Raw genomic sequence first — 16,694 nt, forward strand, 5'->3', positions numbered from 1 at the left:
CAATACACAGCATACGAAAAATTTCCCAACCGGCGACTGCGCAGTGTAAACTCAGCATCCGACTGAGCGATTGAAAAGCAAGGAAAACGATAATGAAAACGAATTTTCTTTTCTTGCTGCGCTGCTCTGCTGGGCTGAAGGATTTCATCCCAAAACGTTACATAAATTTTTAATAATAATTTTTCAAATAATTCCACATATTTTCGGGTAAACACTTTAAAAGAGATGCAATCGCTGGAGCTACAACAAATTCACAGTTCCAGTTAAGCTAAGTGAGCAAAGATGTGCATAGAACTGAAAAAGGGAAACGTTTAGAGCGCCATTTGTGCGCTGCAAAAGAACATTTTTTAGCAGAGAAAAAAGAAAATTTCAAGAAAATTAATCATTGTGTTCAGTTACTAATTGATTGTTAATTAATGTTCTTTAAGTTAATTTTATGAAAACCAAAAAAAAAACCAGACTATTAACGAAATTCGACAACATCTCAACATTCTGCAAAATCGATAAGCTTCAGCATCAGCATAAAAAGCGTACAATTCGGACTTCTTGATAGTCAAAAAGGGGCCGCCGTCATCCACCCACCACCACAACTAAAACCACCATCAGCATCCACATCCACATCAATTTGTAAACCACCCCACCAGTTGTAAAGCTATCAACATGTCATTCATAACGAAATTGAAAGCAACGCCATTGCCACCATTGAAGAACATACTCAATGTGGCCATGCAAACGGCCAGACAGCAAATTCCAGAGCGCAAGGATTACCAGCAGCCGCCCGGTACAAGTATCCCACAGCAGGGTCAAGGTCAACAGGCCATGTTTCCACCAACCGATGTAGATGGCCCTGTCGATGGCAGCAATCAGCCCACAGAGATGAGCTCGAATCCCTTTCGAAATGCCGGCGGTTGGTCAAATGAGGATCCTGAGGGTGATTATAAAACCGAATACCAAAGCACATCCTTTGTGGGCAATGAATATGATGGCAGATACCAGCAAACCGATGGCTTCAGGTGCGTTACACATTTTCATCAACAATGATGCAGTTACTCATTGTATACCATTTCTCTTAAAGACAGGGCAGCGTTGCATCTGAGGGCAGCTCATTCGTTTGCGAGGGTGAAGGTGGCGGCGGCTCAAAGATCGACGAGTTCCAGGCGGGATGGAACGTAACAAATGCTATTCAAGGAATGTTCATCGTATCTCTACCATTTGCGGTACTTCATGGAGGATACTGGGCCATCATTGCGATGGTGGGCATTGCCCACATATGCTGCTACACGGGAAAGGTGCTGGTGCAGTGCCTCTACGAGCCGGATCCGAGTACGGGTCAAATGGTGCGTGTACGGGACAGTTATGTGGCCATTGCCAAGGTATGCTTTGGTCCCAAGCTGGGTGCACGTGCCGTTAGTGTTGCCCAACTTATCGAACTCCTGATGACCTGCATTTTGTATGTGGTTGTCTGTGGCGATCTCCTGGCCGGAACTTATCCGCAGGGTTCGTTTGATTCACGCTCTTGGATGCTCTTCGTGGGCATCTTTTTGCTGCCCATGGGCTTTCTCAAGTCCCTGAAAATGGTGTCCACTCTGTCCTTCTGGTGTACCATGGCACACATTGTGATTAACGCGGTAATTCTCGGCTACTGTCTACTGCAGATCGGCGATTGGGGCTGGTCCAAGGTCCGGTGGAGCATTGATATGGAGAACTTTCCCATTTCACTGGGCGTAATCGTGTTCTCCTACACATCTCAGATATTTTTACCAACCCTCGAGGGTAATATGATAGATCGTTCAAAATTCAATTGGATGTTGGACTGGTCGCACATAGCCGCTGCGATTTTCAAGGCAGGCTTCGGTTACATTTGCTTTCTCACCTTCCAGAATGATACACAGCAGGTGATAACCAATAATTTACACTCCCAGGGATTTAAGGGAATGGTCAACTTCTTTCTGGTTATCAAGGCCATTCTTAGTTACCCATTGCCATACTATGCTGCCTGCGAGCTTCTGGAACGCAACTTTTTCCGTGGCCCGCCAAAAACCAAATTCCCGACCATCTGGAATCTTGATGGTGAGCTGAAAGTTTGGGGCCTGGGCTTCCGTGTGGGCGTTATTGTAACGACAATTCTTATGGCCATATTCATACCACACTTTTCGATATTGATGGGCTTTATTGGCAGCTTCACGGGTACCATGCTAAGCTTTATTTGGCCCTGTTACTTCCACATCAAGATCAAAGGTCATTTGCTCGATCAAAAAGAAATAGCTAAAGACTACCTCATAATAGGGCTAGGCGTACTTTTCGGCGTTATTGGCATCTATGACTCTGGCAATGCCCTAATTAATGCATTCGAGATCGGTCTTCCATTTTAAACAAAACTTTTCCATTGTTACCAAACCGTTTATTTATACTTACTTACTTAGTTATAAAATGGTCTAATCGAACTGGGTTCTGCGAATACCTAGCTAAACATATATTGTTGGGTTTGTGGCCTGCATTTTTTGACAATATAACATAAAAAGTCTTCCGTAAACTATATAGTTATTATTAATGTTATATCATATGCCAAGGATGCAGGTCATGATAAAGTTAAAGAAATGTAATGAAAGAACAATAATCTTAGTTTATAAGAAATGAAACGCAAGTCTTCCAAAACAAGCGAACAAATGTCTTCCAAACACACATAAAAATCCTAAGCTAATTTAAGTAACGATTATATACATAAAAGAACGAGTATTTAAAGAGATAATTGATATTTATTGTATGAACGCATATTATATATATACACTAGCATATGTATAGAGGGAAATCTCAAAAAAAAAAAAAAAAACAATAAACCATTATACAAACGTATGTAAGTCTATTACCAAATAGATAGAACTCATTGTTTATTTATATACCAGTATATATACATATACATAGTTGAATGCGTTTTTTTAAACGATTAATTATAAAGTTACTGTACTTATACCAATGATAATAATAGCCTTTAAAAACGACACTAGCATCTTTTAAAATTCTCAATAAAAACATCATCTCACGTTGAATATTCTGAATTTGACTATTTCAAAGATTCCTCAAAATATATTTAAGGTAGGTCCAATTCCAAACAGAAAGTCAATTATTGTTTAAGAAATTAATGCATTTATTTGTTAATAGTGTAATATTTCAGATTTGTTTTTTTTTTTTTTTATTAGGTAAATATTAGAAATTGTATAAAAAATATTGTCATGGAATCTTAGACACTATGTGATATGTGTATTGAAAACAAGACAAGTCGTACAAATGTTTTTTTATATGTTACTCAGTTTTATATATTACTCAGTTAGAGGTTTTATAGAATTTATGATCGTGAGTACTTCTGGTATGTTGGAATGCACCTTGTTTAATCTTATGTACAGCACAGGTTGTTGTTGTTGGGGCAGTAATATATTCACTCTTATAGAGACTGGAACCAGTAAACTTCTCGTTACCCAAACTAATCGAGGATTGATTTCCACGACGTGTGGTCATAATACGTTCGGTATGACCATGGGCGTTATAGGAGGAGGAGGGAAAATCGATGCCACTCGATACATGTTGGCTACCACTTCCACGATGACGTGTTATATGACGTTCAGTATGGGATTGCGATTGGGATGGGAAATCAATGCCCCCCGATACGTAAGTCCGTGTCACAGTCGACCTTTCTAGATTCGACCTATTGGCAGTACCGTTGTCAGCACCACCCGATATTATGCGTGACATGTTTGAGGACGAAGCGCTTTTCATTTGAAGATCCTTGTTTTCCTTGTGCACGCTGCAGCTGCGACGCTCAGATGAGAAACTTGTGTTCTGCTCAGTTTCCCTATTCTGACGATGGATACTACTGTAACTCTGGCGATCATTCGAATGGATATTACTGCTCAAGGGTTGCTCATGTAGATTTAGAATACTCTTGCGCTGCATCTTTCCATTTGAAGTTAAGCTGCTGTTGACTGCATTCGAATCGCTTGAAGCATTCTTTCTGTGGAATATAGAGTTGGACACATCGGCTTCAGAAGAGAACTCACTCTTCCTGTGATGGAAATGCTTAGAAGAAGACACATGGGATGTTGAACTACCAGTAATATTGTTGGTGACAGAGTTGTTACCTATCACATGAGAAGTTGAGCTAGTCATATTTTTAGAAACAGAATTGTTACCAGTCATATGGGATGTTGAACTACCGGTTATATTGTTGTTATCAATCAAATGAGAAGTTGAGCTACCGGTCACATTTTTGGTTACAGAGCTGCTATCGGCCAAATGTGATGTTGAGCTGCCTTTAACATTCTTGGACACTGTACTTTGTGTGACTAAATGTGATGTTGAGCCTCCTGTTCCTGTCGCATTGTTGGTAGCTAGCTTGCCTTGATTTATTGTCGATGTGGACGTCTGAAGAGCGCTATTGTCAACTGTTGATCCCCGAATTCTCTCCATATTTTCTGAAGATTTTTCAACAATATTGAGATTTCTTTGCATCGATGTGCTTTCCTTATGTATGTTTTTAGTATTCTCAATGTTTGTGGACGTCGTATTCTTGGAAACATTTTCAATTACATTTATTTTTGCTGGTCTCTTGACATATTCAGTTTCCGGTTCCTTTTTAGCTCGACCACCGACTACAGTTGTAACCTTCTTCGTTGAAACAATGATTAAGCCGTCGACTGGATTTTGGCTGTTGGCATCCACTTGCTTAACCGCGTCCTTGCCAGAAACAAAGTTCATCTGGTTAGTTGTTTTCAGAATTGAAGTATCAGTTCCCAAACTGATAGATGAGCTGTTATGCTTGTATTTTTGTGTTCGCTGTATTTTGTCTATGGTGGTCTTATTGGTGGTCTTAAAATCATCCTTTCTTGTCACAGTCATAGTTCCTTCAAGCTTTAAATTATCTACCGGCCGCTTGGGAGTCTCTCTTTTAACATTCTCTAATATCGTGGTGCTATCGGTTTCAGTTCTATCAGATCGTTTATAAAATTCACCCTCCTGTTTGAGATTATCCTTCGGTTTTTTCTGGATAGGTCGCTCCGCAGGCTTAAATGTGGTTTTTTCAGGAGTATAGAAAGGTCCATCGAGCTTTAAGTTATCGCTTGGCCTTACTTGTTCGGGTCTTGTCGTGTAATGATATTCTTCTTTTTTTGTGAATGTCATTGTACCCTCGTTCTTTAAATTATCTTTCCTTACAACTGTTTTAACCTTGTCTGCTTGCTTAAATGTTTCCTTTTCTGGGACATAGAATTTGCCTTCTGGAGTTTTTAAATTATCCTGAGGTTTCTTTTGTGTAGGTCTTTCTGCTGGCTTATAACCAGGTTTCTCAGGACTAAAGAAATCACCCTCCATTTTAAGATTATCAGTTGGCTTAACTTGTTCAGGCCGGACCACATATTGATATTCCTTCTTTTCGACAAACGTCATCTCACCTTCGCTACGCAGATTATCCTTCCGAATTATTCTTTCCGTTTTTTCTGCTGGCCTATACTTAGGCTTATCTGGAGTAAAGAATTCTCCTTCATTTCTCAAGTTATCTTCAGGTTTCTTTTGAACAGGACGTTCAGCAGGTTTATATTTCGGTTTCTCTGGCGAATAGAATTCTCCTTCATTTTTCAAATTGTCTGCTGGAATCTTCTGCACAGGACGTTCGGCGGGTTTGTAACCAGGTTTTTCAGGAACGTAGAATTCACCTTCGTTCTTTAAGTTATCTTCAGGTCTGACTTGAGATGGGCGTTCACCCGGAACAAACTTCGTTTTTTCAGGGCTATAGAATTTTCCATCCATTTTCAGATTATCAGTTGGTTTTACTTGCTCGGGGCGAACAACATATTGATATTCTTTTTTCTCCACAAAGGTCATTTCGCCTTCACTTCGCAAGTTATCCTTCCTAATAATTCTTTCCGTTTTCTCTGCAGGCCTATATCCTGGTTTCTCTGGAACATAAAATTCGCCTTCACTTTTCAAGTTATCACCATGTTTCTTTTGCACTGGACGCTCTGCCGGTTTGAATTGAGGTTTCTCTGGAGTGTAGAAATCGCCCTCGCTTTTCAAATTATCTTCTGGTCTAACCTGGGATGGACGTTCACCTGGCCTATACTTGGGTTTCTCTGGAGCGTAGAATTCGCCTTCATTCTTCAAGTTATCTTCTGGCTTCTTCTGAACTGGACGTTCTGCCGGTTTGAATTGAGGTTTCTCTGGAGTGTAGAAATCGCCTTCGCTCTTCAAATTATCTTCTGGTCTAACCTGGGATGGACGTTCACCTGGCCTATACATGGGTTTCTCTGGAGCGTAGAATTCGCCTTCATTCTTCAAGTTATCTTCTGGCTTCTTCTGAACTGGACGTTCTGCTGGTTTGAATTGAGGTTTCTCTGGAGTGTAGAAATCGCCTTCGCTTTTCAAATTATCCTCTGGTCTGACTTGGGATGGACGTTCTCCTGGCCTATACATAGGTTTCTCTGGAGCGTAGAATTCGCCTTCATTCTTTAGGTTGTCCTCGGGTTTCTTTTGAACTGGACGCTCTGCCGGTTTGAATTGAGGTTTCTCTGGAGTGTAGAAATCGCCCTCGCTTTTCAAATTATCTTCTGGTCTAACCTGGGATGGACGTTCACCTGGCCTATACTTGGGTTTCTCTGGAGCGTAGAATTCGCCTTCATTCCTCAAGTTATCTTCTGGCTTCTTCTGAACTGGACGTTCTGCCGGTTTGAATTGAGGTTTCTCTGGAGTGTAGAAATCGCCTTCGCTCTTCAAATTATCTTCTGGTCTGACTTGGGATGGACGTTCTCCTGGCCTATATTTCGGTTTCTCTGGAGCGTAGAATGCACCTTCATTCTTCAGGTTATCCTCGGGTTTCTTTTGAACTGGACGCTCTGCCGGTTTGAATTGAGGTTTCTCTGGAGTGTAGAAATCACCTTCGCTCTTCAAATTATCCTCTGGTCTGACTTGGGATGGACGTTCACCAGGAACAAACTTCGGTTTTTCTGGGCTATAGAATTTACCATCCATTTTAAGGTTATCTGTTGGCCTAACCTGCTCAGGACGAACAACATATTGATACTCTTCCCTCTCCACAAACGTCATTTCGCCTTCATTTCGCAGGTTATCTTTCCTGATAATCCTTTCAGTTTTCTCCGCAGGTCTATATCCTGGTTTCTCCGGAACATAAAATTCGCCTTCATTCTTCAAGTTGTCCTCAGGTTTCTTTTGAACTGGACGCTCTGCCGGTTTGAATTGGGGTTTCTCTGGAGTGTAGAAATCGCCTTCGCTCTTCAAATTATCCTCTGGTCTGACTTGGGATGGACGTTCTCCTGGCCTATATTTCGGTTTCTCTGGAGCGTAGAATTCACCTTCATTCTTCAGGTTATCCTCGGGTTTCTTTTGAACTGGACGCTCTGCCGGTTTGAATTGAGGTTTCTCTGGAGTGTAGAAATCACCTTCGCTCTTCAAATTATCCTCTGGTCTGACTTGGGATGGACGTTCACCAGGAACAAACTTCGGTTTTTCTGGGCTATAGAATTTACCATCCATTTTAAGGTTATCTGTTGGCCTAACCTGCTCAGGACGAACAACATATTGATACTCTTCCCTCTCCACAAACGTCATTTCGCCTTCGTTACGCAAATTATCTTTCCTAATGATTCTTTCAGTTTTCTCCGCAGGTCTGTATCCTGGTTTCTCCGGAACATAAAATTCACCTTCATTCTTCAGATTATCTTCGGGTTTCTTTTGAACTGGACGTTCTGCAGGTTTAAATACAGGTTTCTCTGGGGTGTAGAAATCGCCTTCGCTCTTCAAATTATCCTCTGGTCTGACTTGGGATGGACGCTCACCTGGCCTGTACTTGGGTTTCTCTGGAGCATAGAATTCGCCTTCATTCTTAAGATTGTCTTCTGGTTTCTTTTGAACTGGACGTTCTGCCGGTTTGAATTGAGGTTTCTCTGGAGTGTAGAAGTCGCCTTCGCTCTTCAAATTATCCTCCGGTCTGACTTGGGATGGACGTTCTCCTGGTCTATACATGGGTTTCTCTGGAGCGTAGAATTCACCTTCATTCTTTAGGTTGTCTTCTGGTTTCTTTTGAACTGGACGTTCTGCAGGTTTAAATTCAGGTTTCTCTGGGGTGTAGAAATCGCCTTCGCTCTTCAAATTATCCTCTGGTCTGACTTGGGATGGACGTTCCGCTGGCCTATACTTGGGTTTCTCCGGTGCGTAGAATTCACCTTCATTCCTCAAGTTATCTTCTGGTTTCTTTTGAACTGGACGTTCCGCCGGCCTGAATTGAGGTTTCTCTGGAGTATAGAAATCGCCTTCGCTCTTTAAATTGTCCTCTGGTCTGACTTGGGATGGACGCTCGCCAGGAACAAACTTTGGCTTTTCTGGGCTATAGAATTTACCATCCATTTTAAGGTTGTCTGTTGGTTTCACCTGCTCTGGACGAATAACGTATTGGTACTCTTCCCTCTCCACGAACGTCATTTCGCCTTCGTTTCGCAGATTATCTTTCCTGATGATTCTTTCAGTTTTCTCTGCAGGTCTGTATCCAGACTTCTCCGGAACATAAAATTCGCCTTCATTCTTTAGGTTATCCTGGGGTTTCTTTTGTACTGGACGTTCTGCAGGTTTGAATTCAGGTTTCTCTGGGGTGTAGAAATCTCCTTCGCTCTTCAAATTATCCTCTGGTCTGACTTGGGATGGACGCTCCGCAGGCCTGTATTTATGTTTCTCTGGAGCGTAGAATTCGCCTTCATTCTTTAGATTGTCTTCTGGTTTCTTTTGAACTGGACGTTCTGCCGGCCTGAATTGAGGTTTCTCTGGAGTATAGAAATCGCCTTCGCTCTTCAAATTATCCTCTGGTCTGACTTGGGATGGACGTTCACCAGGAACAAACTTCGGTTTTTCTGGGCTATAGAATTTACCATCCATTTTAAGGTTGTCTGTTGGTTTCACCTGCTCAGGACGAACAACATATTGATACTCTTCCCTCTCCACAAACGTCATTTCGCCTTCGCTACGCAAATTATCTTTCCTAATGATTCTTTCAGTTTTCTCTGCAGGTCTATATCCTGGTTTCTCCGGAACATAAAATTCGCCTTCATTCTTCAAGTTATCTTCGGGTTTCTTTTGAACTGGACGCTCTGCTGGTTTGAATTGAAGTTTTTCTGGAGTGTAGAAATCGCCTTCGCTTTTCAAATTATCCTCTGGTCTGACTTGGGATGGACGTTCTCCTGGCCTATATTTCGGTTTCTCTGGAGCATAGAATTCACCTTCATTCTTCAGGTTATCCTCGGGTTTCTTTTGAACTGGACGCTCTGCCGGTTTGAATTGAGGTTTTTCTGGAGTGTAGAAATCGCCTTCGCTCTTCAAATTATCCTCTGGTCTGACTTGGGATGGACGCTCTGCCGGCATATACTTGGGTTTCTCTGGAGCGTAAAATTCACCTTCATTCTTTAAGTTGTCCTCCGGTTTCTTTTGAACTGGTCGTTCTGCAGGTTTGAATTGAGGTTTCTCCGGGGTGTAGAAATCTCCTTCGCTCTTTAAATTATCCTCTGGTCTGACTTGGGATGGACGCTCTCCAGGAACAAACTTCGGTTTTTCTGGACTGTAGAATTTACCATCCATTTTAAGGTTATCTGTTGGCCTAACCTGCTCAGGACGAACAACATATTGATACTCTTCCCTCTCCACAAACGTCATTTCGCCTTCGTTACGCAAATTATCTTTCCTAATGATTCTTTCAGTTTTCTCTGCAGGTCTATATCCTGGTTTCTCCGGAACATAAAATTCGCCTTCATTCTTCAAGTTATCTTCGGGTTTCTTTTGAACTGGACGCTCTGCTGGTTTGAATTGAGGTTTCTCTGGAGTGTAGAAATCGCCTTCGCTCTTCAAATTATCCTCTGGTCTGACTTGGGATGGACGTTCTCCTGGCGTATATTTCGGTTTCTCTGGAGCGTAGAATTCACCTTCATTCTTCAGGTTATCCTCGGGTTTCTTTTGAACTGGACGCTCTGCCGGTTTGAATTGAGGTTTCTCTGGAGTGTAGAAATCGCCTTCGCTCTTCAAATTATCCTCTGGTCTGACTTGGGATGGACGTTCTGCCGGCATATACTTGGGTTTCTCTGGAGCGTAAAATTCGCCTTCATTCTTCAAGTTATCTTCGGGTTTCTTTTGAACTGGACGCTCTGCTGGTTTGAATTGAGGTTTCTCTGGAGTGTAGAAATCGCCTTCGCTTTTCAAATTATCCTCTGGTCTGACTTGGGATGGACGTTCTCCAGGCCTATATTTTGGTTTCTCTGGAGCGTAGAATTCACCTTCATTCTTCAAGTTATCTTCTGGTTTCTTTTGAACTGGCCGTTCCGCCGGCCTGAATTGAGGTTTCTCTGGAGTGTAGAAATCGCCTTCGCTCTTCAAATTATCCTCTGGTCTGACTTGGGATGGACGTTCCGCTGGCCTATACGTGGGTTTCTCCGGAGCGTAGAAATCGCCTTCGCTTTTCAAATTATCCTCTGGTCTGACTTGGGATGGACGTTCTCCTGGTCTATATTTGGGTTTCTCTGGAGTGTAGAATTCACCTTCATTCTTTAGGTTGTCTTCGGGTTTCTTTTGAAGTGGGCGTTCTGCCGGTTTGAATTGAGGTTTCTCTGGAGTATAAAAATCGCCTTCACTCTTTAAATTATCCTCTGGTCTGACTTGGGATGGACGCTCTCCAGGAACAAACTTTGGCTTTTCTGGGCTATAGAACTTACCATCCATTTTAAGGTTGTCTGTTGGTTTCACCTGCTCAGGACGAACAACATATTGATACTCTTCCCTCTCCACAAACGTCATTTCGCCTTCGTTACGCAAATTATCTTTCCTAATGATTCTTTCAGTTTTCTCTGCAGGTCTATATCCTGTTTTCTCCGGAACATAAAATTCGCCTTCGTTCTTCAAGTTATCTTCGGGTTTCTTTTGAACTGGACGCTCTGCAGGTTTGAATTGAGGTTTCTCTGGAGTGTAGAAATCGCCTTCGCTTTTCAAATTATCCTCTGGTCTGACTTGGGATGGACGTTCTCCTGGCGTATATTTCGGTTTCTCTGGAGCGTAGAATTCACCTTCATTCTTCAGGTTATCCTCGGGTTTCTTTTGAACTGGACGCTCTGCCGGTTTGAATTGAGGTTTCTCTGGAGTGTAGAAATCGCCTTCGCTCTTCAAATTATCCTCTGGTCTGACTTGGGATGGACGTTCTCCTGGTCTATATATGGGTTTCTCTGGAGCGTAGAATTCACCTTCATTCTTAAGGTTGTCTTCGGGTTTCTTTTGAAGTGGGCGTTCTGCCGGTTTGAATTGAGGTTTCTCTGGAGTATAGAAATCGCCTTCGCTCTTTAAATTGTCCTCTGGTCTGACTTGGGATGGACGCTCGCCAGGGACAAACTTCGGTTTTTCTGGGCTATAGAATTGGCCATCCATTTTAAGGTTATCTGTAGGCCTCATCTGCTCAGGACGAACAACGTATTGATACTCTTCCCTCTCCACAAACGTCATTTCGCCTTCGTTACGCAAATTATCTTTCCTAATGATTCTTTCAGTTTTCTCTGCAGGTCTATATCCTGGTTTCTCCGGAACATAAAATTCGCCTTCATTCTTCAAGTTATCTTCGGGTTTCTTTTGAACTGGACGCTCTGCTGGTTTGAATTGAGGTTTCTCTGGAGTGTAGAAATCGCCCTCGCTTTTCAAATTATCTTCTGGTCTAACCTGGGATGGACGTTCACCTGGCCTATACTTGGGTTTCTCTGGAGCGTAGAATTCGCCTTCGTTCTTTAGGTTGTCTTCGGGCTTCTTTTGAACTGGACGTTCTGACGGTTTGAATTGAGGTTTCTCTGGAGTGTAAAAATCGCCTTCGCTCTTTAAATTGTCCTGTGGTCTGACTTGTGATGGACGATCCCCTGGCGTATATTTCGGTTTCTCTGGAGCGTAGAATTCGCCTTCGTTCCTCAAGTTATCTTCGGGTTTCTTTTGAACAGGACGTTCTGCAGGTTTGAACTGAGGTTTCTCTGGAGTGTAGAAGTCGCCTTCGCTCTTTAAATTATCCTCTGGTCTGACTTGAGATGGACGTTCAGCTGGCCTATACTTGGGCTTCTCTGGAGCGTAGAATTCACCTTCATTCTTTAAGTTGTCTTCTGGTTTTTTTTGAACTGGACGTTCCGCAGGCTTGTATCCAGGTTTGTCTGGAACGTAGAATTCGCCTTCGTTCTTCAAGTTGTCTTCTGGCCTGACTTGAGATGGACGCTCACCGGGAATAAACTTTGGTTTCTCTGGACTATAAAATTGTCCATCCATTTTAAGGTTGTCTGTTGGCCTAACCTGGTCAGGGCGAATAACATATTGATACTCTTCCCGCTCCACAAAGGTCATTTCGCCTTCATTACGCAAGTTATCCTTTCTGATGATTCTTTCCGTTTTATCTGCCGGTCTATATCCAGGTTTGTCTGGAGTGTAAAATTCTCCTTCGGTTTTCAAGTTGTCTTCAGGTTTCTTTTGAGTTGGACGTTCAGAGGGCCTGTAACCAGGTTTTTCTGGAACGTAGAATTCTCCTTCGCTTTTTAAGTTATCTTCTGGCCTGACTTGAGATGGACGCTCTCCAGGTTGGAACTTAGGCTTCTCCGGGCTGTAAAAATCTCCTTCTGGCTTAAGATTATCCGTTGGTTTGACATATCCAGGTCGAGTAACGTATTGGTAATCCTCTTTTTCCACAAAAGTCATTTCTCCATCTAAGCGTAGATTGTCAATGTGTACAATTTTTTCCCGCCTTTCGCTTGGCCTGTATGGTTCTTTTTGTGGTGCTGAAAATTCTCCTCCAGTTTTTAAATTATCTTCTGGCTTCTTTATGACCATATAGTCTACTAGTATGTCTTCATTTTTCTTCGGAATGTTTTCTTCTTTTTTAGACCAAGTGTTAGTACGTATCCTAGTGTAAGATTCGTCGACGTTATCTATCAAAGTAGACAGTTACAGATATGAAAGTAAAGAAACAATATAAATCAAGAGCACTTACCATCTATTTCAACAACTGTATTTTCTGTTGACTTCGTTTTGCTGGTGGAGCAATGATGACGCCTAAAATACACAAATTTAACAATTGATTTCAAGGGAATAACTGGAAATTAGGATATCATACCCGCAAGTACATATTTCACAGATGCACCTCTCACTATGTGTCGTTTTCTTGTTCTTATCGACTCCCCGCTGAAAATAGTAGTTAATTAATCAATACCTTTTATAAAAGTACAAATATTCAGTCTACTCACTGTTATTGAATCGTCTAACCGCTTTTTGTCAGTGCGCACATAATCGATTTCATCATAAATATTCTCGGTAATATTTTTGTGTTTCGACGTTTCGTTAAGATTCAATGTTATTTTTTCATTGTTTTCCGAAATTGAGGTGTTCTTCTCAATTTCCACAAATTCATCAACATATATTGTCTTCTTAGGAGTCTCCACAATTTTTTCAATGACATCGGTGTGAACCTTTTCATCCAACACTCGCCAATCGTTAATGCTCGCATCAAATATCTAGAGTAATAAGTACATATTTACAAACAAGCTTATTAAGCTATATGCTGCAACTGTGGACAATATACACCCCCGAAACGGTTTGAAATACACGCCCATCTATAAACAATAGTCACACTCACCTTTGTTACTTCTGTAGTAGTCGTTATGTTTGCAACATCGGTATTATCTTTTTCGATTTCACGAGCAATGTCATTGGGCACAAAAGCTTTCGTATCAGTGTACGATTTCTCGTCAACGACCGTCCACTTGCCAAGTTTCGTGTCGTACACCTTTGTCGTATATGTTGTGGTTGTTGTATTTATGACATCATCGACTATTTCGGGATAGCCCACATCACTGGTGCTATCCACAGTGCGCTCATCCACCACGCGCCATCTATTGTTGCGCCTGTCGTATATCTTCTTCTTATATGTCACTTTTGTGGTGCCATCGGAATCCTTGCTAACGTAACGCTCAAATGTGGGTGTCTTTTTGTTTGTACCGTGTGTGGTGCCATCGCTATACTCGCTCCAGGTTTTCGTTTTCACATCGTACACCTCTTTCTTAGACGACGAAGTCGACTGCTTTGTGCTGCTGCTACTCTGTTTAATGGTACTTTCGCTGAACTCCTTGTTACTGGATTTGGATTGAATCGATGACGTCGCTCTATCCACATTAACATCAACATCATAATCAACACTAACAGCTGTGCTTGCCACTTTATCGTCACGTCGTGTGGCAGCAGTCGATGACGTTGCGTTTGTTGTGGTCGCGACCGGTTCGCGAACAATGCGCTGCGACGTCATCGTTGTTGATGACGTATCTGAGACGTCGACAACACCTACAGCTGTTTTTGTTTCAGTTACAGCCTTTGACTTTGGCACGCTCTGAGATTCGCTGCTGCTGTTGATGATGTTGGTGTTGCTGTTGCTGTTTGTGTTGGTGTTAGTGTTTGTGCTGTGGCTGGTGTTGAGGTTGCTTGTATTGGTGTTACTGGTGTTGATATTGGTGTTGCTGATGTTGCTGCTATCGAAGGCAACCTGTTCGGCTACATCTACATATTTGCTGCTAGACAACGAAGATGATGTCATACCGGTAGACGATGTTGCCGCTCTCTCGCTTGCAATGAGCGTTTCGTTGGCACTCCGCTGACTGGAACTGGTTGTGGACTCAAAGTAACTGGAGCTGCTCGCCTGCTGGTGGCTGCTTGATGTTTTTGACGAGGAGGCATACATTTTGGAAACGCTGCCACCACTGGCTGACATTATAAGACCGCTGCCAGCAGGAGCTGTGATTTCGACCACCTCAATGGGCACCGAAAATACCGGTTCCTTTTTCTCACTTTCAAGCAGATCAATTGACGATATGATCTTTTCGTTTGAATAATCCCTAGAGATCTTGGCACTGCTGCTACTGCTATATAGCTCCGATTGCTGTGTCTGCGATTGTGACTGAGATTTCGCTGTGTATGAACTGGAGCTATAGCTTTTCCCACCTGTTGCTGCTGTTGCAGCTACCAGACTTTCCCTATCCCTCACCGAGCTACTAGTGCTCGCTTCAGGCGCCCCACCATAAGAGACAGATTCATGCTCCATTGAAGTCGAGCTGCTGTTTGTTGTTAGCGTTGCCGTCGCATTCGGTCCCAGCTTTTTGGTTAATTTGGTCGCCGAGGCCGTTGTTGATGTTGTTGTGCTTGATGTGGCTGGCGGCGGCTGCGACTGCGACTGCGGCTGCGGCTGCGACACTTGTTTCTTTTTATTGCTTTTTGATACCATTTTGCTGGCTAGTTTTTCACACAGATGAGGTAATCGCTGACTGTATGTCGTGAAAAATGTAGTCTAGTTGATATTTTAATGGCTTCAAAAAGTTTTTTGTTATTATTATTTTTTTTTTATTTCGTATGCTTTTCGTTGTACGTTTTTTGTTGTTATTAATCACAATTATCGCTTGGTTTGGCACTCAATTGGTGTATAGATGTGTGTATATATAGTTGTTAATATGTTTGGGGTCTCAGTGTCTCCTAATTTCCACTACGGAATGTCGAAATACTTATTTTTAAATAATATTATAGCATGTATTTATTATACTCGAACAACACACACGTATACGCGAACCATAGTTCAAGTTGAAAATGACAAACGGTGGCACTGTCACACGCACACACCGACACCGACACGGAGACAGAGACAGTTAGTCAGAGACGCAAGGGGAAACGGCGATACACTTGAGCGTGTAAGCAAGCATGTGAGCGTAACAGCGGGAGCGGTAGTGGGAGCGTAAAAGCTTAGCACACACACAGAGACACAGAGAGAGACACAGCCAGAGATAGAGACAAATACAGAGACGTTCGTTATTCGTTATTCGCTTAGATGCTCAATTGGGCAAACTTGTATTTCATATTTCGTATTCGTGGAGCACTTTGAAAGATCAACAACCGTCGCGAAGCACAACTCAAAACGTACTGATCAATGCTGCTGGTGTCTGGAACCGCTTTCGACCGTATCTGCTTGCGCTCTGCCAGCCAAAAAGCAGCGGCAGCGGCAGCAAGCAACAACAAAAAACGTTCGTTGTGGGCTTTACTCCAAAGCGTTGGCAGCGTTGGCTCCATTTGTACGCGTGCGTGCGAGCGAGATGCACAACGGAGCGATTCGCCTTCACAAAAGGCAAAAACCACAGGCCAGAGAATGAAGCAGCGCCGTCGCGTAGGTTGCCATTTGAGTTATGTATGCTGTGTATGTGTGTGTGGAGGAGAGTTAAAATGCGTAGGTTACGTACTGAGACTAAGACACGCTCACCACCTTAAAATGGTTTTTTTTTTATGCCACGCAGTGAGTTCAATAAGCCAATAAAAACAATATGAAAACAACAAAATTGCTAATTTCGAAAGTAGCTATAAAAAAAAGACAAACAAACAGCTGCTTGATGAGCGCCAGCAGCTTTTTTCCCTCTCTTTCACTCGCCGGTCTCGATTCTCCCTATGATGACTTAAGATCAACAAATTAGTGCAAAGCCCAAAATTGGCCACTTTAAACGGTCGTCGATGTCTGGCGGATGGATGCACAATTAAAATCCAATGTAAGAAATAAAATGAGAATATCATATATGACACTGTTGATTAGTCAGCAACATGTTTTGCATTGACTTTTTCGTCTAGTT

The 16,694-nt window shown here is 42.4% G+C and overlaps 2 protein-coding genes across 2 annotated transcripts; one reads left to right on the forward strand and one right to left on the reverse strand.

Moving 5' to 3' along the window:
* The first annotated feature begins 116 nt into the window (after positions 1–116).
* LOC117785671 (vesicular inhibitory amino acid transporter) lies at positions 117–3,047 on the forward strand. Its single transcript, XM_034623840.1, has 2 exons — positions 117–1,013; positions 1,076–3,047. The coding sequence occupies exons 1-2, from the start codon at positions 661–663 to the stop codon at positions 2,370–2,372; spliced, it is 1,650 nt and encodes a 549-aa protein (XP_034479731.1). The 5' UTR covers positions 117–660; the 3' UTR covers positions 2,373–3,047.
* Positions 3,048–3,173: 126 nt separating this feature from the next.
* LOC117785667 lies at positions 3,174–16,018 on the reverse strand. The gene is made up of 10 exons (XM_034623819.1): positions 13,679–16,018; positions 13,290–13,556; positions 13,160–13,227; positions 13,037–13,098; positions 10,681–12,974; positions 10,314–10,419; positions 8,574–10,226; positions 7,791–8,225; positions 6,834–7,442; positions 3,174–6,746 (listed from the first exon to the last, which is right to left on the reverse strand). The coding sequence occupies exons 1-10, from the start codon at positions 15,311–15,313 to the stop codon at positions 3,322–3,324; spliced, it is 10,554 nt and encodes a 3,517-aa protein (XP_034479710.1). The 5' UTR covers positions 15,314–16,018; the 3' UTR covers positions 3,174–3,321.
* Between the last annotated feature and the right edge of the window lie 676 nt (positions 16,019–16,694).

Source organism: Drosophila innubila (assembly GCF_004354385.1).
Source record: "Drosophila innubila isolate TH190305 chromosome 2R unlocalized genomic scaffold, UK_Dinn_1.0 1_C_2R, whole genome shotgun sequence".
NCBI classification, from domain to species: domain Eukaryota; kingdom Metazoa; phylum Arthropoda; class Insecta; order Diptera; family Drosophilidae; genus Drosophila; species Drosophila innubila.